The sequence below is a fragment of the Capra hircus genome, chromosome 24 (assembly GCF_001704415.2).
Source record: "Capra hircus breed San Clemente chromosome 24, ASM170441v1, whole genome shotgun sequence".
Classification (NCBI taxonomy): Eukaryota; Metazoa; Chordata; class Mammalia; order Artiodactyla; family Bovidae; genus Capra; species Capra hircus.
Genome location: NC_030831.1, coordinates 3,587,559 through 3,611,341, shown reverse-complemented (window position 1 = coordinate 3,611,341; position 23,783 = coordinate 3,587,559). Strand labels below are relative to the sequence as shown.

Sequence of the window (23,783 nt, the reverse complement as noted above, 5' to 3'; positions counted from 1 at the left end):
CAGGTGTGGGTCCAGCCGGGTCCCGGGCGCAGAGACTGTGTTCCTCCGCAGGGCACGTACTCGCGCTCTGCCCGGGTAATTGATAATCTTAGAAGTTTATACTCACTGGGAATTTTAACTGGTGTCAAAGTTTTAGTTAATTACACTAGATGATTTTTTTGAGATTAATAATTAACATCTCTCTTTATAACTAAATATCCATAATTAATCAGCAAATCATAACGTGAAGACTAATTAACTTCAAACTCCAATCTTAACAGAAAATCCATATTACTCTCCAACATCATTAATTACCAGAGTAATCAAAGTTATCCCTCGTGGGATAAAACATAAAGCTTTGTGGGTTTATCAGCTAAACTGTTAGCACAGAGGAATTTCCAAACTAGCTTCAAATGGCATTGCCGGTTACGCAGTGACTCGGTTATTCAGCGCACTTTTCCTGGCTGCACGGTCCATCAGCAAGAGGCTCCCTGGCCGCTGGCTGAGGAACCAGCAGGGGAAAGCCTTCACCGCGGGTTAGTTCCGCGATCTCTGGGAACCGGGTAATCTGGCTCACTGTCTTCAGAACTGCATTGCACCTCTTAATTTCTTTCCTCCGCCTCGCAGAACTGCTAGTTAGCTGGTTTAAAATTATTAGTAACAAGCCAAAGTGTACGTCCAACGTCATTCAAAAATGGGGAATTATTTTTTTTTGGTAATAAAAAATGGAAATGTTATCTCTATCATTTGTGTTACAGAGAACTCAAGAATTAAAGAGATATTGTGTGAAAGGAAAAAGTACTGTGCAAGACAAATAAATTAAAAAAATTAACATGAACATCGCAAGAAATGAAATGGGGCCATGACAGTTTCTAAGAAACAGATGGGCACAGCTGTTTAAAAACTGAGAAGCGTCTTTTCAGGTTTTCACTTAGGTACTTAGGAGTTAAAAGTGTATTTAAAATCCATTTTTCAGTTAGCGTTATCGCCTCATCCTCCAAGTGCACACATCGAATACCGTTCTTTTGTGTGGCAGCTGTAAAAATCCTCAGCAATTTTTACTGTCAAGAAAATTCTGAATAAATAGAGGCTGTTAACTTAGGCAGATATCTCAGGTTATTTGGTGGCAATCAAGAACGCAAAGCACTTCAACTAATGGGTTATGATCAGAAACTGTTCCTAATAGCCAGCTAGGGGGATCTGAATATGAAGATTTCTATAATTTTGTTGTCAGCTGGTGATGTACTCTAGTGCTAATTATTTGGAACAATTATGTTTTCCTAATAACAAAAGAAGAAGCAGTGAATTAAGCAGGCTTACCTTCAGATCTTTAGATAACAGTTTAAATGCACTTGCCATTAAGAAATAACATTTCTTTTTGCCTTTCGGAGCCCTAATTATTGAAGATGCTTGTCTTTTAAAATCTACGGCCTCCACTTCTTTTAAACCTGTTCGATGTGTCAGTTTACACTGATGATCCAGTAACTAGTATTTTCTCAGTCTTAGGTTTATGCCTGCACCTCCCATAGGCTGCTTACTTCAGTTAGTTATTCAAAAACCATAATTAGTGCAGTAATTAACATGTGGATCCTTCAAAGGCAGACTGCTGGCATCGCGGGACGCCTCCCGTCACTCTCGCTGATGTGCGGATGGTAGAGAGCTCAGGGCGCTGCGGCAGCAGGATTTGCGCTGCTGCACATTAACTGTCCCGCAGGGAAGTCCCGACAGGACCTTGGTCCACAGGCCCTGACGTCTGGGAAAGTGATGGTCTGCACTGTTTCTGTAGTTCAGCTAGGTGTTACCCTGCGTTTGCAGCTGTCAAACCATTTGTTTTAAATGTTTTTTTTTAATCTTATGAATACTTGAAAGTTTTGAGTTTTGCGCATGATCTCTTAACCATTTTCCAAACAGAGGTGCCACAGTTTCACCCTTTTTCCTTTCTTTTGTTAAATCCATTATGGAAAGAGTCTTTCTTGACAATTGATTTCAGGCAGTTGATGATAATTTGACTTGATGCAGGCTACAGTTTCAAACTCATAGTCATAAAGAAAAGGCTCCACTTCCTACATTTCCCCAGGGAAATTTTTTGGGTTAAATCTCCATTTTCTCATAAACCGAATCTGTTGTTTCAAGCCACGGTGAATGCATTGTGTACAGTGAAATTTGGTTCTGGGTGTTCACAGCCACCCAGTTGGCCTCCTCTCTAGGGGTGTTTCAGTGGGCGGGTTTGGCCTTTAACTTCCTGTAAGCAGTGGCCCCCTTACAGGCCACTTGTCAGGCGATGACCTTTGCTCTCCAAATTCCATAGTGCGTCTCATCCCTCAGGTAGCTCACATGAACTGGGGTGAAGTAGCTGTGCTCCTTGCGGAGGGGGAGGCGCCCTTACCAGCCAGAGGGAGGCCTGGGCGCTGCAACGTGTGTTACCTTCCTCGGAGTCTGAAGTCACACTGGGGCGGGAGTGGGTGCTGGATCCTGGATGTTGGCTATCGATTGGTGGAGAACAGTCATTTAATTTTTTTTAATCTTACTTAAACTAAATGCTTATGAAGACTCCCCATGTTTAGTACATTAAGAAAAAAGATTATGAGTGCTGATCTTTACTCAAATTGGGGTGAAAGACTCCCCTGCGTAAAATCTCGCCCATTGGGTTTACATCTTCATGCACCTTCCATCCTGATGTTCCCCCCGCCTTGCCAGCTGTTTGAGTGAACAGTACATCCCCACGCATTCTCTTAGTTTCAGGGCTCGAGAGTTGCCTGTGCTCAGTTACAACCTCAGCGTAAGCGGTTCAGCATCGTGAGCTCGTTACTAACTTGTGACTGTGCTCGGTCACTCTCGTGGCCAGCTCTGTGACCCCATGCACTGTAGCACGCCAGGCTCCCCATCCGTGGAGTGGGTGGCCATTTCCTTCTCCAGACCAGCAGCTGCTGCTGCTGCTGCTAAGTCGCTTCAGTCGTGTCCGACTCTGTGTGACCCCACAGACGGCAGCCCACCAGGCTCCCCCGTCCCTGGGATTCTCCAGGCAAGAACACTGGAGTGGGTTGCCATTTCCTTCTCCAGTGCATGAAAGTGAAAAGTGAAAGTGAAGTCACTCAGTCATGTCTGACTCTTCGCGATCCCATGGACCGCAGCCCACCAGGCTCCTCCGTCCATGGGGTTTTTTTCCAGGCAAGAGTACTGGAGTGGGGTGCCATTGCCTTCTCCGGACTTGTGGCTGAGTATGTGCATTTAATAATCTGCAAATGGACCCTCTGTGCCAATTGGAACACAAAGTTCTGCTGCATAATTCTTCTCCCAAAACATACACGCCCTAAATCTACCTATGTTGATGCCACTGCAATTAACTGTAATGTACAGTACATTTTTGTACACTCTTCCTAATACATGGCCTTCTCCTCACCATCCTGACTTGGGAAAAGCAGGTTTGAAAGCTGACACCGCAGAGCGCCTGGGGTGCAGTGTGGCTCCATGTGGGTGCTGCCCATCACTGTCCTGAATGTTGGGTCAGACCCATGGTGTGGGGGATTTTCAGAGGTGATAATGACTTCCCAAGTCAGCGGTCCTGGAGGGACTCCAGAGCAAGGGTGTCTGCCATGTATGAAGCACTGCAGGCCAAGCACGTGCTACCTGTTGCTTTGCACACTTAAAATACATTCCTGTTGCCCCATTCTAAAGACAGAAATGGAGGCTTAGCCAGGTTGAATAAGCTCTCTCAGCACACACAGCTAGTTAGAACCAAGCTTCGATTTTACTCTGGAGCTCCCTCAGTCTTCAAGTCTGCCTGAAGTCACATTATTAAGGAGAAGACAGCATTTTTGACAGGTAAAAGCCTCATTGTGTTTTTAAGTGGCCATCAGCATTATTGTCATAAAAGAGAAGACCCCAAAGACCAGTGGAACAGCTGTGGGATTCCCCCTCCAACTTTCTTTAGCAACAGCGGAGCGCACATGCTCACTCTGATGCTTTCTCTGCACACAAGTTCTTCTGAACTGGCAGTAACCTGACGTTCCCCTCACACTGGCACTGTAGCCCTGAGATCACTCAGGACTGGAGATGGAGCACCATGGGTGTCTCACACAGGGCGTCCATCGGAGCACACCACAGACAGACGGACAGACAAAGCAGCAACGACAACACGGAGCAGAAAGCCAGTACTCAGCACCCATGTAACTAAAGAATAAACGGGAAATGAAAAGTAGTATTGACTGACCACAATTACAGGCATCTGGTAGACAGTCACATCCCCATTTTTATATACAGCCACATTCAGTGCAGATATGGCCTTCCCGTAATTGAATGGAGTATAGCATTCATTCACACATGTTAATACAGATAGCAGGGAAGACCTCCTGGGGTCTCCCATAGACAGAACCCAAGCCCGCCTGATGCAAGTCCATCTCTAGCGTTAGGTAATCTGCATCTCCTCGTTTTAGGTATCTAATCTATACCTATTTGGCATCTGTGAATATTCACTGCCTGCCCTTTGAATTAGCCTTGTCCATTTCTGTATCAGCAATGAGATAAAACATAAAAGTGAGTGATCGTTCAGCCTAATGAGTTTTGTAATTGTTAGACTTTCAAAGATCACATGGGCCACAGGGTTTGCATTCTCTAGAAAATAAATATGACATGGGACAGAGCCGATTTCTTTTCAGGGGCTAAAAATAAGTCTTTGAGTTGCTCTAATTAACTGGAGACCAGGAAAAGGAAATCATGGTGTTGTGTGACCGTCAGCTCCTGGGATCCCTTAGATGCAGGATGACCTAACTGGCCACCAAATGCAGGCAGATGACCAGGAGCACCTGTGACAGGAAACATCCAGCTGCTGCTCAAGGGCCTTTCGTGACAAGGCCCTCAACTGTTTGTATGTAAAGCCTCGACTTTAAAAAAGAAACAAGCTGAGGTTCAGTTTACAAGTAGATTTAATCCTTTTTAGGTTTGCAGCTGGATGAGTTATGACCAGTGTGTGCACTCGTGTAACCATTGCCCAAGTCAGGTTACAGACCATCTCCACCACCTGCAGCATCTCCTGGGGTCCCTTCGTGGTACCTGTCTTCACCGAACACGCGGTTCTTGGCGGTGCCTGTAGTGTTGTCTCTTCAAGGGTCACATGAATGAGACTATGCAGTGGGTAGCCTCGTTTCCACATAGCATAACTCTTTTGAGATTCAGTCCCATTGTTGCACTTGGCAGCCATTTTCTTTTCCTGCTGATTGTTACTCCATTGTTCCGACATAGCACAGTACACTTGTCCATTCTCCCATTTACGGGCGTTTGGGTTGTTTCCAAACAACCCAAGTTGTGGGCGATCATGAACACAGCTACTCTAAACATTTGGGCACAGATCTTTGTGTGAACATGTGTTTTCATTTCCTTAGGAGTGGGGTTTCGAGGTCACATGGTGAGAAACTGCTGAACTGTTGCCGCTCGTGGCTGTGCCGTTTTGCATTCCCACCGGCAATGTGTGACAGTTCAGGGTGCTCCACATCCTCACCAGCACTTGGTGTTATCAGTCTTTTTAATGTCAGCCATTCTGGTGAGTGTGTCATGGTATCTCCTGTGGTTTTAATTGGCATTTTCCTAGCGATTAATGATGCTGAGCATCTTTTCAAGTGTGTATCCACCTGTGAGTTGCTCTAATTTTTAGAAAATTTTCAAGATGGGTTAAAACATACCACCAGTGCACTGAAGGGCTTCCTTGGTGGCTCAGCAGTAAAGAATCCACCTGCAGTGCCGGAGCCACAGGAGATGCGGGTTTGATCCCTGAGTCGGGAAGAGCCCCTGGAGGAGGGCATGGCAACCCACTCCAGCATTCTTGCCTGGAGACCCACATGGACAGAGGAGCCTGCAGGCTGCAGTCCACAGGGACACAGAGTTATCCATGACTGAGTGACTTAGCACGCACACACGCACTGAAGCCACACAGGGACGTGTGATTATCCCTCTTCTACCTGGCGACTAGCCAGATACTTGGAGACTCTTCTTATGTCCTATTTTCCAGCCCCCTGAATCTAGATTTGCCAAGCCAGCCTGCCCAGTTCCTCCCTCCCCTCTTCCCGCATTCCCATGCTGTGGTTTCTGGACAGAGAACCTCTGCCTCCTACATCACCTCCGTGCAGACGAGTTCCAGTCTGTGGCCCTCCATTCAAACTCAGTTCCTGGCACTGAGTGTAGTGCTCTCCTTTGCAAACACTGGGTCTTCTTAAAGTGACCAAAGTGGGATTCCTTCTGGGAACCGTAACATCCTGTTATGATCAGACTGGATAAGCTGCCCCTCTGGCTTTACCTGAGCTGTTGGTTAAAATTATTAACTTGCCAAGGCAAATGCCCTGCATCCTGAAGCAAGTCCAACCTCTGCCTAAGTATATATACTTGACAGAGATCAGTACAGAGAAATATTTGCAGGGGAGCCAGCTGATTTAATAATCAATGACGGTTTTTAAATTTGCTAAACTGCTAGGTTTATTTTGGACATTAAAGAGGTGCTGAGCAGTTGTGAATTATTTTGGTTGCTTTCAATCTTCGGTGTCTTCTATACGTGTCTGTAAAAAGTTACTGAGAAATATGCAAATATAGCATAAGATTTTGATCCCTGTGGCCAAAATACAAAATACTATTGAAAACGTCCTAGCTGATGAGAGCAGTTCGCCTTTCCTAACGTCCCTAGAGCCTTTGCAGAAAGTTTCCATAATTTGTGGAACTGGTATTAGATCCGTCTTTAGGAATATATAGTGGCATCTTGGGGAAAATTAAGTCTTGCCATTTGAACAAGTACACAAAATTGTTCACATACAGCTTCAGGGGATGGTGTTTTGTTCTGCTCTGTTTTGTTTTGCCTTGTTTTATTAATAGAAGGGGACAAGACCTCCAGAACTAGATTCCTTGATAGTTCTGGCCTTGACTTCAAGAAGCCACTGGAATATTCCGTATTGCTCACAGCTCCTGTTACTTTGGGCTTTGTTCACACTGGTTTGGTTTGCTTGGCTTAGCGTTTGCTGGTGTTATTTCTCTTTTTGTGTTCCTCCACTGTTAGGAGCAACCCTCAGTAATCTTGATGAGGAAGTGGATCTGAATTTAAAATAGCCTTGTTCCTATCTCATACATATGGCGCTTTTCTAAACTTTGACAATTGTTAGTGACAATGAGAGTTTCATTGGTAAGTTTAAGATAGGTGGTGTGAAATAAACATATTGAGTGCTTAGTTGCTCAGTCATGTCTGACTCCTGCGACCCCATAGACTATAGCCGGCCAGGCTCCTTTGCCAATGGAATTCTCCAGGCAAAAATACTGGAATTGATTGTCATTTCCTTCTCCAAATAAATTTATTAGTTGTGTATTAATTTTATTGTGAAGAAATTATATAAATATGCCAGATACAACTAAACCCATATGATATTTGACTATTTGGTGGGGAGGGGGGCTATCATTTATTGTTTCATGTGGTGGTGGTGGTGAAAATTTCTTACTTTCTTCTGAAGATCACCATGTATCTAATGTTTTGGGCCAAGACTAAAGATTTTATTTGTGTATCAGAGTCTTCTGGGTTCTTAACCTAGTTACTGCTATACTCAACACTCAGGCTGAATATACTGGTTTAAATCCCATTAGAGCAAAGGCTTTCTCCTAGGATATTATTTTAGAGTAAAAGAATGCAGCATCAGCAATGTGTGTCTGAACGAGGGGTGACAGTGTTTTTCAGCTACACTGGGAAAGTAGCCTGTGTGTATGTAGAACCCATAGCTATGCTCATCTCAGCAGAAAGTTTTATATTAAGACTTCATGTCTAACTGGGAATTAAACATGACTCATTTTAATTAAAATGCATGTTAATAACTGAATCATTGAGTTTACATTGTTATCTAGGATTATTAACACTCAACCTAACTGAGCATTTAAATTCCTTTTTCTGGCTTAGGTTGGGGCATTGAGCAGAATCACTGGCAAGCCATTGGCCTCCTACACAGAGACCCTTTGCCTGCAAACAGTGGAAATGTTGCCCTGGAAATGTGGCTGAAGTTTCATGAAAATGAAGCATGAAGCCTGCCGGGCCCATGTGTGCCAGCCTTATAGACCGAGAGCACCGACTTTATCCTCACTGCCCTGTGCTCTGTGCGGCGCTGCTCAGGTGGCTGCTGCACGCGCACCGGAGCCAGGGGCCTCCGAGACCCTGCTCGCTCTGCTGCACACTCTGTCCTCAGCTGCAACCCTTGCCACCCCCGCAACCTCTTCTTTTTAAAACACGGAAACTTGAATGTTGAAAATCTTGAGCCATTTTAAAAGGCTTTGTGCTGACAGACCACAGGGCTTTGTTGCTGGATTGCAGATCAAATATGAATTGGGGTGGGGTTGGATGAACATTTTTTCCTTTCAAGCAGAAGGAAGAAACCCACTGCTTTCTAAGTCTCAGAATCCGTCAGTGTGTTATTTTATTACCTTGATGTCCATTTTTCATTATCTTCATGAATGGGTGTTTCCCATCTTAATGCACAGTATTTGCATGTGATAAACCAGCCAGTTTTAACATGGCTTCTTTTTAATATTTCTGAATTTCCATTCAAACAATCAGAATTCTGATTTGAAATCACACTGGGCCAAATATGATAACTGTGAATCCATTTGAGTTGTAATGCTACCATCAGCCCATTAATTTCCAAATCTAAATAACTCAATCAACTCTTGTGGAGGTGGAGGTGCGTCAGATATTTAAGAGAATGTTTATGATTCATAGCTTAACAGGAAAGGACTGACTGTGCTACATCATTTTTTTAAAGGCAGCAATGCAAGACTAGTGATGTGATGCCGTTTTCTGTAGACTGGACAGTGGTGGAGGCCAGGCTACTCAGATGACCCCAGGAACACTGGTTTGTCCTGGAATCACAGGGTTCTCTGGCAAGGGGAAGCCAAGAGCATCCGCCTCAGAAAGGCGGATGGGAGCAGAGCCCCTGCAGAGATCTCTGCCCACTCAGCTCGCGCTGCCTCACTCCCCTCTGCCTCATATCTGGATGTTCCCAGGGAGCGTTTCATCCTTCTGATACATCTGTTGCATCCACTCATCATCCACTGGTTAGAAAGTCGAGCCAGTCCACAGCACCCTGATGTCAGCACAGAGGAGGCCTCCCCACTCCCCCACCACCAGCCAGGACTTGATCCACCTTGGCCCAGCCCCTGCGCGGCCCTGCAGAGAACCTGGGCACTGTTGGCCTCTCTTCCTTGGTGTTTTCATGGTGGTTAAGTTAAACCTAATTAGACAGGTTCTCTCTCTTTAGGTCCACATATTCTTCCACATGTGAAGGTTTAAGCCAAAAAGTCTCATCAGGGTTTACTGTTTTTCCTTCCAAATGTCCCTTGCCCTCTGACCTTCAGTATGTCCAAGCTAAGTTTGGGCCAGATAAGTTGTATTCATGACCATTTCTTTGTAGATTGAAAAGGAGTGAAGCCTTCTTTACTAATAAGGCTATATCCAAAATTCAAGCAAATTTTGAGCATATCAGAATATTTAGGATGTGTGAAAGTGAAAGTTGCTCAGTCGTGCCCGACCCTTTGCAACCCCATGGACTGTAAGTCCATGAAATTCTCCAGGCCAGAATACTGGAGTGGGTAGCCATTCCCTTCTCCAGGGTATCTTCCTAACCCAGGGATTGAACCCAGGTCTCCCGCATTGCAGGTGGATTCTTTTCCAGTTGAGCCACAAGGGAAGCCCAAGAATACTGGAATGGAATCTTCCATTCCAGCGGATCTTCCCAACCTAGGAATTTAACCAGGGTCTCCTTCATTGCAGGTGGATTCTTTACCAAGTGAGCTGTCAGGGAAGCCCCTTTTTATTACCCTGTGTTTTGAATTTATTTATTTATTTATCTACATATATAAATAAATTCAAAAAGTGGGACGATAAAACCAAGAATTGAATGATAAAAGAGTGTTTCTAAGAAAGAACCTAAGCTCAGTGAGGTGAGCTGGCTAAGTTACAATTTAGGGGGTTGCTTGTGTCGTGTAGGGAAAGCTGGTGTGCATGGTTGACGCGTGGTCATTAATTCACGAGCAGGACAGGGTCAGATATAAGAGCAGAGGAAGCCAGCAGTGTTTGTTCCAGACAATGGGAGTTACTAGTAAGAGGGAGGCCCAGACGACAGAAGTTACTCAAAGCACCTGGAGGAAAGGAAGGTGAGGCTGGACTGTCCAGCACCAGGGCCCAGCGCAGGAGGTCGCAGGGCGGCTCCTGAGGGGGTGGGGGTGCCTTGGCCCCTGGGCTGGCACCAGTTAGCACAGCTTCTTAAGGTGCCTTTAATGGAACCTTTCCTAGGAGGTGTTTTCTTTTTCCTTCATTTTATGTCTGTGATTTATCCACCTAACTTCCTGGAATTTCTGTTAAGAATTCCAGATACTCAGTAATACTTTTCAGAGCTTAGTGACTACGAACGGGTGCCGTGGCACTCTGCAGATGAAGGAAGACAGCAGCTGCTAGGCCAGTAGGGTAACACACAAGCGCAGTAATCAAAGGGACGCACACAAACCCCGAGATGCATGGTGTCGTTCTCCCGGTTCTGCCCTTTGGCAATTCAGCTCCGAGTTTCTTTCAGCCAGCAAATGAGGAATTAATTCAGTTCTGTCATTCTGATTGTCTTGCGACTCCGAGAAAGAGTGGGACATTTCTGTTCAGGAAAATACTTGACGGCATTTAATAATAAATAGGAGTGAAGGAAAACATATGAATGTCCCTATTCCTGTGAGCGTCATTCCAAGTTTTGAATACCTCATTTCCCTCCTTCCTGTTCGTGAAGCCGCTAATCGTGTTGTGTTCCGATGAATGCCACGTGTGAGGGTTCATGGCTCAGTGCTCGTGTGCTCCGAGGTCGTGTCCTTGTGGCAGTCGTGGAACTAGAACGACATGTGTCCGGGTTTATCTGCAGCGGGGTGAGGTCTGCGCCCCTGTCCTGTGCTCAGTCCAGTTACCACCCCGTGACTCTCAGTGTGGGGGCTAAATTTCATGGTGCTCCTGGTGATACGTTACCTATCGAAGAGCTGCTTCTAGTCTCAACGGTGTTTCTGACATTTCACGTGGTTGATGACCTTCTTCTTACTTACTTTCTGAGACCCACAGTCTTGACCACCTAGTCATCGCCTCTGACTCTAGCTTTTCTGCGCTTATCAGGGTCCCCTTGGTCTCTCTCCCTAACTGTGATCTCCTTTCAGCCTAGCACACACTGCCTGGGGGAGGTCTCCCCTCGTTATCATGGACCCCACCTCCATGCTGGTAGCCACCAAGCATGCAGTTTCCAACCAAGCCCAGCCCTTCTGTTGGCCCAAAGCATAATGCCGGAAAGAATCAACTAGCTACTTCCTGGTTCTCCCATGGGACTCCAGTTCTCAGCTTGACTTCTAAATTGAGAGCTGCACTCATGAGCTGATGCGGGAATCCTTGACATTTTCTGCCTTTAAAAAAGTCAACGGGGGTATTTTCATACAGTTTTATAATTACGTTTAAAATGTTTGCTTTGTTTTGAAATGACAAGATAAGAGAGCCTGCTATTTGCAAGCACTTATTTGCAAATAATATATTTTGCTTGTGCACAGTCATTATTCTTGAAGAATTAAATTGATATGTTTTCTTTCCCTTTGGGATATGATATTGCATGTATATGGGTGTAATAGGTTCCCTTTTTAATTGGCTTTTAAAGTATCTAGAGATATTTTTATGTGCTACATAAGAATCTGGATCCAGATTCCAGATCATTGTGAAGGTCCACTTGAGGTGGATTTGCAGAATCCCCAACACAGCACTTCCTCCTTGACTTACGTTTCAGTGATCAAGTCTCATACGCTGCTGGCACTCAGAGCTACTGAGGTTTCAGCTGCTGGTGTTTCAGTGTTGTAATTTGTAAGTTTATTTTCATTCATTCCATTCATTTAAAAGCAAGGGTTCAGGCCTCCAAGTTTGGACTTTGTTTGATACTTTCAAATGAGTATTTAGCCTTGATTATCCCAGGCATGTGGATACCCTGCAATTTTAACAGAGGAGTTTAACTTGGGTATTTAGGAAGACATTCAAAATAAAGATGGTAGAATTCACTGGTTCAGAAGAAAATACATTGTCATCTTCCACGCTGACCAGCAGTCTCCCCACCCCGACCCCACCTCTGTCCTGTGCTCACTGCAGAGAAGGCCGCGTGCTGGGCCGGCCTCAGAGCAGGGCAGCATCCGTCACCCCCCAAAATCAGTCTGGTGGACCCCAGAAAGGGCAGATCTTCGGCCCCTGCTCACTCGTATATTCGCAGCCTCAAGTCGGAGCCTGCTCTGCCTGTGCCTGAGCTGGGTGGCCGGGTCCTCACTGTGAACTTGCCCCGGTGCCGGCCGCCCACAGCCAGGCACTGTGTCCTCGTTTCTCGGTCCCCAGACTCAGGGTGTCTGCGGTCCTCAGACCTACCCTCGGGAGCAGGTGGGCTCCACCCAGTACCCACTCAGTGGATGCTCAGGGCCCTCACACACAGGAAAAGTAGCAGCCATGTACCCAGAACGGATGATTGATTGACTACATGGAGAAGAAACTCACATTGTTTTAAGTCTACACCAGCAGCTGCCACTGCTCGCCTGTGAGCAGATGTTAGGCCTCCAAAAGCCTGGCTGATAATTAAAATACTAACAGTGAGCCTTGCCCAGCTGCAGGTTCTGCCTACTGTAAATTCGGTTTTAATGGTGCCTCTGTGCTGTGACTGAGGAGTAGTTTGCCTTTTACCTTCATACACAAGTATCTGCAGTGGAGACAGTCGTCCACTTCCTCTCATCTCCTCAGGAGAGACAGGAAGATACTTTGAAACACAGGCAGTTGGAACATGCCTACAAAAATGAACGTGATCTTTTCATTGGGTTGGTTTGCGAGAAACACACAGGAGGCCAGTTTTATCTGCCATTGGCCTGTGAACTCAGCCATGTTAAAGGAGGTCCACCAACGCCATTGACTGGACTTCTTCTTTGCGTGATTTTACCTTCTAAGTGCGTGTAACAGTTACAGCTTCTGAAAAGGAGGCCTTGTCTCCTAATAGTGTGTTATCTCTACGGGGAGTTTTACAAAACGCTCAGGAAAAGGGCGTTGGGCTTCCTAATTTTCTGAGGCCATGACTCCAGAAAGAATGGCAGTGCTAGTCTGAGTTGATGTCTCTTAAGTCCAACAGAGATGGCCTTGCAGTAAGCAGAAAGGGCTGCTGTTCCTCTGGAGTCTTCGAAGGCCTTCAGAAGTGCCGCCAGCCTAAAATCCCCCCGCTTGTTCAAGGCCTGAGCTCCAAGTGCAAGGGTGTGGCACGTGGCTTACCTTTCCTCAGTGGACCACGAGCACACGAGTGAGGTCAGAGGCTCGGGATGGAGGGCTGGATGCCAGGGCTCCCGAGGAACTACACGTGTGTCCCAGGCAGGCTCCCCACAGCAGCCAGGCCTGCCCCAACCCCCAGAACGCATGTGGGATGCTAGGGGCACAACCTTGGGCAGCCCCCTCCCTCCCAGCTTGTTCAAGATGTCTGAGCACTTTCTTCCAGGAAGCCCAGTTGGCGTTTGGAGTGCTCTTGGCAGGTAAAGGCTGAGATCAGAGCACTTCGCCTTCTGACTTTAGTCCCATTTCATCCCCCTTGTGAATCATGATGAAACACTTCTGCCCCATGGGCCAGATCTCCAAAGTTCTGGGGTCCTGTCCTGAGGTATCCACACCCCCGCAGCCTCAGCAGCAGGGAAACAGTTACCATGCCCGCCTGCCGCGTCCGGCTCTGAAGCAACCGTCTTCCTGAGGGAGGTTTGCCTGCATGACCCCCATTAGATCTCCACGCAGCCAGTGATCATCGGTACCTAAGGGTCTGACACGATACAGCATCTCTTAGGGTTTGTGACTTTAAAGGTAAAATATTGTCTTTTATCCTGTGTCAGTCTTCAGTGCCCATGGAAATACCGAGGCCCGTGGAGATGCAAAGTTAGAAACCTGTCTGTTCCTGTATTTCCAACTAGAGATAAAATTTATTCATGGTTTTTCCTGAGCATCTTAGAATTTCTTTCACGGGTCTTATGTGATTATCTTTGACCACTACTAGGTCTAAGTGTTGTACTAGTGATAACTGAGGGGAAGAGGACTCAGGCTTTTGTTTCTTAAATCTGGGCCCTGCCTTATTGTACATATTCCCTTCAGTTAAACAGGTAGCTTATAAAATTGTGTTTGAACTTAGGTCAAAGCGTCTCTCAGAAAAGATGTGGACTACAGTTAGTTTTTTACAGAATAATAACTTGTCTCTTCTCTTCGTATCGAACGACGGCCTTCATGAACTTGAGGACAGAGCAGTGGCCTTGAGTGTAACTCTGTGACACAGACCTTTGTGTTTATATGTGGCATAAAGCAGGTACTTACCAGGGTGCCTCTTATTTATCGTGTTGTGGTGTATTTAACACATCCTTAGGGCAGGGCACGCTGGTTTCAGAATGACCAGCACAAGCCTGAGCTCTGAAATACATCCCACCGGTATGGAGGTCACACTAACAAGCATGCCAGCATCTGAAGATAATTTCAATTTTGTGTCTCCAATAACCTCAGTATTCCTAATCTGTGTGTGAATTTTATTAACATTGACCAAAATGCATTTCTAACCCTTGAAAATAATGAGACATAAGGTACCGACTGTCCTTTCTTCTCTCTCCAAAAGAAAAAAGAGAAAGATGGTGAAATTGCCATATTGTCATTTTGGTACATAGCCTGCTGCGATCTTGGGCCACCCCATTTTGTGATTGCCTGCCTGCAGGATCGGGTCAGGGTTTCCTGCAGGGAGGCGAGGCTGCGGAGCTTTCTGCGTGGAGGGGACAGGGCCCGGCTCCCTGACTGTGCCTCTTAGACTTCTTCAAGCCGGGCTGCAGGGGGCGCTGCTGGGGCCTTCGTGCAGGATCACCAGCACACCAGTAACTATTACTGTCCAGAAAATGACTCCATTACAGAGCAGTTACTGACACCGATGTGATTGGCTATACTATTGGTGACTGCCATTATACGAATAATTTATTCCCTGGTTTGAAATTTCTAAAAGGTTCTATTTCATTGAATTTTAATTTGTCATTTTTCGAGCTTTCACTTGAGAAAGTTACAAGCTTTTGTGACATTAAAATATGGCTCTAATTTATTAGCATAATCTGTTAATATTGTTTCATTTTAATAGACATTAAGTATGATTTCTTAACATTCTTGTTAAAATCACATCTTAAAACTGAAGTTGAGGAAAACCATACGTGGCTTAAGAATCACAGTGTCATATGTGCCTCAGATTTTTATATGAAAGGCATTACTTTTTAAATTGCGTCATAGTTGAGGTGCTTTGATTGTGACAGTGAGGCAGCCTAGTGTTTTCAAGCTTAGTACTCCCAAAATATAAAATGTTAACACACACAGTGTCTGAGACATAACCTAGCGCTGTGTAATACCATTGCAGGAGCAGCTTAGAAATTTAAAATAAATGCTGGCTGGTGGCGGCACAGTGGCTCACGTCGGATATTAGCACAGGCTTCCCTGACGCAGCCGACATTTCAGCCGCACAAGTCTTTTTAATGCCATCTTTATCTGCTACACGATGCATGAAATCTACTTTCGGTTTTAGAACTGCTGGTGACCTCTGACCCCTTTATTGGAGACACAATGTGACCTTTCTATTGTCATCGGCTTTCATTCTCCTGAAAATTCCATGAATTTTTATTACAAGTTTTTTTTTAAGCCAAGCTGAGTCTTCAACAAATTACTTGACGCAGATGAGATGAAGTTGTTGGAGTGGGTGAGACAAGTTTTACAGCCTGCGCGTGAGCCGTGAGGAGCCCAGCCTCTGTCCTGCGATGTCATACGCCAGTAACTGCTGAGCCTACTATTGGATAAATACATCATTTTATGGAACATTGATTGTTCTATAAACCCAATGGAGTATTATGCTCTATGATCAAACCATTTAGATTGTGTGTAGAGCACAGAAAATGCCATATTCAGGATGGTACTAAAAGTGCCATTTGTGTATTTTATGGATGTCATTACAGGGGAAACTTCTCTCTGTAGGCCCTGTTTACGGCAAAATTTTTTAGTCTGTAATGACATTTTTCATTCACAACGTATGCCTTCAAGAGAGGGGGCCTTGTTTTATTTGTTTCATTCGAGTTTACTGCACAAATTCTGTACATTTTAATTAAATGTAAGCTTAACAAAAGCATAAGGTATTTATTCTATGAGAAAAAATGATGACAGTAACGAAAAACTAACACGTACACAGAAAGGAAGCAGCCAAGTACTAAACCCTAGTTGTGGCTTAGGCCGACGGCAGAGCGGAGCTGCACACACGGTAGCGGGGGGCGGGGGTGAGTCTCCAGCTTGACGCCCCCACCCCGCTCCTGCCTGGCAGGGCTCGTGGTCTCCTCGCTGGAGACGTTCCCTTCCAAGGGGACAAGGCAGGAGGGAGTGCGCTCGACAGTGATCTTTTGCAGAAGGGAGCTCATTAAAGAGCAGTTCCCTGAAAACGACGCCTCAGCGCCCCCCACACACACACAAACCCCCCAAAGAAAATTCTTTTTATTTCAACTGAGTTGTAAACTTTCAATACATTTAGCTATGAGAAGGCAGTAAAATCCTTCTGTCCTTATGAAAGGAAATGGGCAGTGAGTTGGGAATCTCATAAACAGGCCCATCTCACCTGCATCTACACCTTCTACATAAATCTTCTTACTGTCCTATTGGAAGCAGATCCAGAAAGAGCTGGTTTAGACCCTACTGATTAGCTACAACCAGCATACTGAAACTGGATGCTGTCTTTGATAAATGCCAAGTGAAATACAAATATTATGTGGAGTATCCATGCTTTGTTAAAGATATGTGTGCAGTTTTGAAGCAGTAACGTGACTAAGCAGTTGTGGGTAAAATTGGCACAAACTTGCTGTGTTCCAGATACTGTGTCCATTGGGCCATTTGCATTGGTGAGCTTTACAGTTCATATTTACTCGAAAGATCTAAAAAATTGAAGTTGATGTGCCCAGTAAATTCTTGTTCATAGCCGGGTTAGAATGTAAAGTTACAGTAGAGATTCACATTAGTTTAAATGACACTTGAACTTCTACACAGCTCAACATTAATTCATTATGGACGAAATGGAAGAATCTTCCGTGGGTGAATCTTTTCCAATCTGATTGAGGCTGTTACATTTTATAGGTGCTATTTTTCAAAGCAGTACTGACAGCACTCGAAGTTATTAAATTGCTGAATCAAAGCTGGACCTGCGGCCGCATTTATGAACTGTGATGGAGTCGCCAGCTTGCGTGGAGCCGAGGTGAAGGTGCTGGTGTTGACGAGCTCCGTCACACTCGTGGTGACAGCAGTATTTACCCACGTAGTTTACTTTAATGGTCTGGAAGTGGCTTAACCCACCTCCAGATTCAAATAAATTCAGTAAGCAGTTCTGAGTAGCATCATTATAAGTGCTCCCCAGGATTCAAAGGATAATTCTGTAACTTCAATCCCGCTGCAGAGTAAAGGACCTGCCTGGACGCAAGCATGTAGCATCTCCCTCAGGGAGCATTGAGGATGGGGTACTCATGTCTTCCAGCTACAGCAGCTCCTCCTTTGTTAATGTCAGGGCACGATTCAGTCATTGAGTTGTGTCCGACTCTGTGACCCCATGGACTGTAGCCCGCCAGGCTCCTCTGTCCATGGGATTTCCCAGGCAAGAATACTGGAGTGGGTTGCCATTCCCTTCTCCAAGGCATCTTCTCAACCCCAGGATTGAACCTAGGTCTCCTGCACTGCAGGCAGATTCTTTACCACTGAGCCACCAGGGAAGTCCCATCAGGGCAGTAGGTCCTCTTCTCAATCAGTTAGGGATGGGGGAGGGTGATTGGAAGGCTGCTTTCTTTATGTTTTGTATCCATATTTCTTTTTTTCTCCCCCAAATTATAAACAAAATGACCTTGGAATTAAAGAATGGGCAGAAGCCAACTGGATCCGGTTCTGAGTGTGATGAAGACATGTGGAATGTTCCATTCAAAGTAGAAAAGTACAGGGAAGGAGACAGGTCAAGGGTAGCACAGGAAGAGCTTGGCAAGGACAGGAGACAAAAGATCAGGGGGTCCGCGGTTCAGTTCAGTCACTCAGTCATGTGACTGCAGCACTCCAGGCCTCCCTGTCCATCACCAACTCCCAGAGCTTGCTCAAACCCATGTCCATTGAGTTGGTGATGCCATCCAACCATCTCATCCTCTGTCATCTCCTTCTCCTCCTGCCTTCAATCTTTCCCAGCATCAGGGCCTTTTCCAGTGAGTCAGTTCTTCACATTAGGTGGCCAAAATATTGGAGCTTCAGCATCAGTCCTTCCAATGAATAGTTAGGACTGATTTCCTGTATGACTGACTGGTCTGACCTCCTTGCAGTCCAAGGGACTCTCAAGAGTCTTCTCTAACACCACAGTTCAAAAGCATCAATTCTTTGGTGTTCAGTGGTATTCAGCTTTCTTTATGGTCCAACTCTCAAATCCATACATGACTACTGGAAAAACCATAGCTTTTACTAGATGGGTCTTTTCTGGCAAAGTAATGACTTTGCTTTTTAATATGCTGTCTAGGCTGGTCATAGCTTTTCTTCCAAGGAGCTAGCGTCTTCTATTTTCATGGCTGCAGTCACCATCTGCAGTGATTTTGGAGCCCAAGAAAATAAAGTCTGTCACTGCTTCGTTTCCCCATCTATTTGCTATAAAGTGATGGGACTGGATGCCATGGTCTTCGTTTTTTGAATGTTGCGTTTTAAGCCAGCTTTTTCACTCTCCTCTTTCACTTCCATCAAGAGACTCTTTAGTTCCTCTTCGCTTTTTGCCACAAGGGTGGTATCATCTGCATATCTGAGGTTATTAATTTCTCCCAGCAATCTTGATTTCAGCTTGTGCTTCATCCAGCCTGGCATTGCACGTGATGTACTCTGCATATAAGGTAAATAAGCAGGGGGGAGGGTCCTAGCTGGGAGAAAACTGGGTAGAGATGGTGACCCCCACCAGCTGAGACTCAGGCCTACGTGGAGGGGTGGACATGGAACCTGTGGAGCACCCACCCATCGGGCAGGCCTTCTGCTCCTGCACTGAGCCCATTCCTGCCCTCTGAGGAGTGAGTTTAGGAGGATTGACATTCAGAAAATGCCTATGTGATGAGGTTAAAGCATAGGGCACAGGAGCCCCCTCTGATCCTGACCCCGACCATGGGGAGGCTCCCTCTGGCTTCAGGAGTTTAGAGGGATGCAGTGGCCGACTTCCTGAAATCCTGACCAGTGACCCTCCCAGCAGCACACTGAATGCCGGGAGGTTGCATTTTGAAAACTTCATACGTGGTTCCCAGTCTGGGGCCATGGCCTGCAGTCTGCCTATGAGTCCAGGTGTCCTCGTGGAGAATATAATTAAACATCTTCTGTGGATCTAGCCTGACTTGCTGTTCCTGCTGAAAGGTAGCCCTTGCCCCCGGGTCTTTGCTTAAAGTGGATTCTGTATTGAAAGAAACGCTTTCTCACAAAATGGCACCAATGCGGTATGTAAAATAGTTGTCCTATTTTTAAGGGATGTTAGCAACAATAATCAACAATTCTTAATCCTTTTTTCTCCTTTGGTAAGAATGAAGTGTGCTTCTTTTAAAAAGGACCTACATTTAGGGAGAGTGACTTGAAATGTTTTAAATGTGTTTGCCATTGAGATAAGAAAATACTTGAGATGGTTCAGAGCTCATTCTTTCACTTAGAGGGCTTCCCAGGAGGCACTAGTGGTAAAGAACCCACCTGCCAGTTCAGGAGACGGGAGAGTCTTGGGTTTGATCCCTGGGTTGGAAAGATCCCCTGGAGGAGGAAATGCCAACCCACTCCCTATGCTTGCCCAGAGAAGCCCATGGACAGAGGCGCCTGGGGGGCTGTGGAGTCGCAAAGACTGAAGCAACATAGCACACACTCACTTAGGAGGGAAGGAGGCGATAATGAGAAACTAACAGAATTAGGGACTTGAAGGAGAAAATGGGAGCTCTGTTTAAACAGTCTCTTTTTTATGAAAATGACTATAGGTTTCGCTCAGCTTTCCCTGTCGAGTTATTAAACAAGCCTCGCCTGTGTCGCAGATGGCCTGGGGGGACCAGTGTCCACGCGCCTGCCGATATCTTCCTCGCTTCTGCGGCCAGAGCCCCCTTTCTGTAATGGGAGGGAGGCCTGAAAGGTGGGCCTGACGCTCTCAGCCCAGCGGCAGCTCAGGGCTGCCCTGCCTTCCCTGGGCAGGCGGCGGGTGTCCACACTGCAGGGACAGGCGCCGTCTGCGGGGGCCGCCAGGTGCACCAAGCCCCGCCGCCCACAGGCACCCTCTCCCCGGCCCCGCCCACCCTGCGCTGTCCAGACCCCTGCTTCTGGCACGCGTCCTGGTCCCTCGTGAAACGATCGCAGGGTGCTCACCACGGGGAAGGCAGGGCCAGTATTTACAGCAATAAATGCTGGGCCCCCATCACAGTTCTCAAACAGATGCACTCGCTTAACTTTCCTGATTAAAAACACTCAACAGGTATCTTCTCTGCACAGACTGTGGCCCACGTGCCTTAGTGCCTTCTACAGAGGGGGCCCCGACAGCCTGGTCCCAGCCGAGCCTGTGATCCCTGAGAGCCGGCCCGGCTACCCCCAGACCCCACCTCTGCTGCCCTGGGTGCTGTCTCCAGGCTCTTCCCACTCAGACCCGGGGGAGAGCTTGGGTGTTCCTGTCTCTTCGGGCAGGCTGTGCGGCTGTCTCTCTGCAACTCTTGCTGAGTGTCCTTCCCCAGAGCCTGAGTGTGGTGGTCCTCTCCATGGTTTTAAGGGCGGCTGCGTCCCAGGTGTTTGGCCAGATGTCACAGCAACACGGTGGGACCTGCTCCGGTTGCCCTGGAGGCTGTGCACACAGTTTCCGGCCTGTGTGCCGCCCCCGAGCTCCAGACAGCGGAGAATCTGAGTCCGTGCTGGGTGCCCAGCCGCCATGGACCGCTCCCGGCAGGCTGGCCGCCCTGCTCCCAGGCTCAGCACCTGATACACAGCAGGGGCTCACACGCTCGGGGCCTTAAACTCTCACAGCTGGTGTTTATCAAGGGCAAGTTTATAAATTCAATATGCAAAGCTTTCATTCTTCTTGTCGAATAAACAGATACACTGTAAGCTAATGTTGGGACATGGAAAAAAGATTTTCCTTTGAGTTAAAAGGAAAATGCTCTTAACACCAGCTACTGGACATCTTATTAGAAATGACCATGACTAAGGAGATGCCTTGTATTCTTTTCGCAGGAACTGGAAAGGGAGCATGGGTCTTGAGATTGTATCTGGACAGTCAGCCAGGGGTGCAGGCATCTTCCCCTCACAGCACAGCCCTGCTCTGTGTTGCTGGGAGCACTCCCGAGGCAGGCAGCTGGGGGATCTGAGTCATGGGTCATGGGGATGCTTCTGTTGAGGTTTTCCAGCTTCATAAGAACTGTCTTACTTCTAATCCTAAAAGTCACTTTTCTAGGCTCTAACTGGCCCCTCTCTCCCCTAGGCATTGTGTCCAAGTCCTATGAATGCCGCCTGAAGGGCCAGGGAGCCACCTTCGTGGAGACAGACAGCCCCTTCACAGCGGCGGCGCTAGCAGAGGAGTCTCCGGTAAAGGACAGGCCACTTCGGAGCAGCAGGAGGCCAGTGGCTCCGCCGGAGCCAGTCCAGCAGGTCATCATCATCCAGGGCTACGAGGGCGAGTTCGCCCTGGACGCCTCCGTGGAGGAGACGGCTGCGGCCACGCTGCAGACGCTGGCCCTGGCCGGCCAGGTGGCCCGCGTGGTGCACATCACCGAGGACGGCCAGGTCATCGCCGCGGGGCAAAGCGGGGCGCATGGGGGCGGCGGGGCTCCCAGCCTGGGCCTGCCGGAGCCGTTGGCCGACGGAGCCACGCAGGTGGTGGTCGTGGGCGGCTCAATGGAAGGGCATGGCGTGGACGAGCCCCTCAGCCCCAGTGGGGCCGTCATTCAGCAGGTGACCAAGCAGGAGATTCTAGACCTGGATGAGGCCGGCGTCACCCCGCCCGACGCGGCCTCGGCCTTGGACGCCCTGCTGTGCGCGGTCACCGAGCTGGGAGGGGCGGAGGGCCCGGCGGCGGCAGAGGAGAAGGGCAGGGCCGGGGCCAGGGACGTGCTGGTGCAGCTGCCGGGGCAGGAGGCAGCCACTCCCGCTGCCCCGGAGATCCACGTGTTTCACGACGGGCCGGAAGGCGCGGCCGCCGCGGAGCCGGTGGAGGTGCTGACCCAGCTGGTGCGGCCGGCCGCCGTAATCGCATCACAGGAGCGCACGCAGGTGGCCTTCAAGAAGGTGGTGCAGGGCATGCTGCAGTTCGCCGTGTGCGACTCGGCCGCGGCCGGCCAGCTGATGAAGGACGGCGTCACGCAGGTCATCGTCAACGAAGAGGGCACGGTGCACATGCTGGCCCGCGAGGGCTCCCAGATCATCATGCAGGAGGCCGAGGCGCGCGGGCCGCACGTGGACCTGGCCGAGGCGGACGGCGAGATCTCGCAGATCATCGTCACCGAGGAGCTGGTGCAGGCCATGGTCCAGGAGTCCGGCGGCGGCTTTCCCGAGGGCGCCACACACTACATCGTGACCGAGCTGCCGCCCGGCGTGCAGGACGAGCCAGCCGTGTTCTCGCACACCATCATTGAGGCAGCCGGCTCCCAGGAGCTCCTGCAGGCGGGGGCCGTGGTCCCCAGTGGAGCCGAACAGCTGACGAGCATGGTCATCTACACCCAGGAGGGCTCCCCAGCCGCCGCGGTCATCCAGAGCCAAAGAGACAGCAGCGAAGTCCACGAAGCCTGAGGCCGGGGCCCAGCCGCCCGGCGCTGGGCTGAGAGACCAGCACGTGAGGCTGTGTGCCCTGCACCCGCCAGCGAAGCGCGCGTCTGAGGGGCCACGGATGGGCCCGCGTCGGCCGCGTGCACGGGGCGCCGGGGACGCGCACGCAGGAGCGCAGCCTGCAGCGGGGCGGGGCTGCCCGAGGCGAGTCTGGTTTCCGGTTGGTTCTTCTGTTGTTGCTCTTCCCTCTGTTCTACCCATTGTGCCCAGAAGTTAAGTTGTTTTCTGTTTTGTTCCCACAGTGTCTTCCCGTTTCAGTTGAGAGAGGACTGTGCCCTAGCCATGGAACAGTGGCTTCAGACACGGCTGCCCTTGCAGTCCAGCATGTCCCCATTGTAACAATTTATTACATGTTTGGTTAAAAATTGCAGCTACGTGTGTTACCACGTCGAAGCAGCCTGCTCCTGTTCATTTTCCTGGAAATGTTAGGATCACAGCGTCCCCAGACCAAAGGCAGCCTGTTCATTTTGTGTACCGCCTTCCTCCTCCAGACGTTGTAGGTGTGGTCCTTGCCCAGGTTGCTTCAGCTTAAAAGATTCCTCCTTAAGCCTATGGTTAAGAAAAGCCTTGACATTTATTAAACCTTAGTTAAGAAAACCCAATGCTTCTAATTTTGACTTAGTTTCATACAATAAAGTCTATATGAAATGTGCATTCTGAAAAATACTGTTTGGTATCAATATTTTGCTTTTATAACAAATGTTTCTTAATGTTGACATCATTTTCACAGGATTTATCAGTGATTTATGTCCCTGTGAAAGAGCTGACATCAAACATCAGTGATAGAGAGCCATGCCCTGGCCCCCGCAGAACTGTGTGTGCCTTGCTGTGGGGTCCCTTCCACTGGGGGTGCGAGTTAATAGCCAGGTGACCCGCTTCTTAATTCAATTGCTTCCCTTCCAAAATTGTAAAACCCTCCCCTCCC

At 47.9% G+C, this 23,783-nt stretch overlaps 1 protein-coding gene across 1 annotated transcript in view; it reads left to right on the top strand.

Annotated features, from left to right (window-relative positions):
* Window positions 1–23,522, top strand: part of ZNF407 (zinc finger protein 407) — a 380,108-nt gene extending 356,586 nt beyond the window's left edge. The window contains exon 9 of the mRNA XM_018039541.1: window positions 21,519–23,522. Within this exon, the coding sequence (XP_017895030.1) occupies window positions 21,519–22,822 (1,304 nt within the window). The 3' untranslated portion in view covers window positions 22,823–23,522. The remainder of the gene's footprint in view (window positions 1–21,518) is intronic.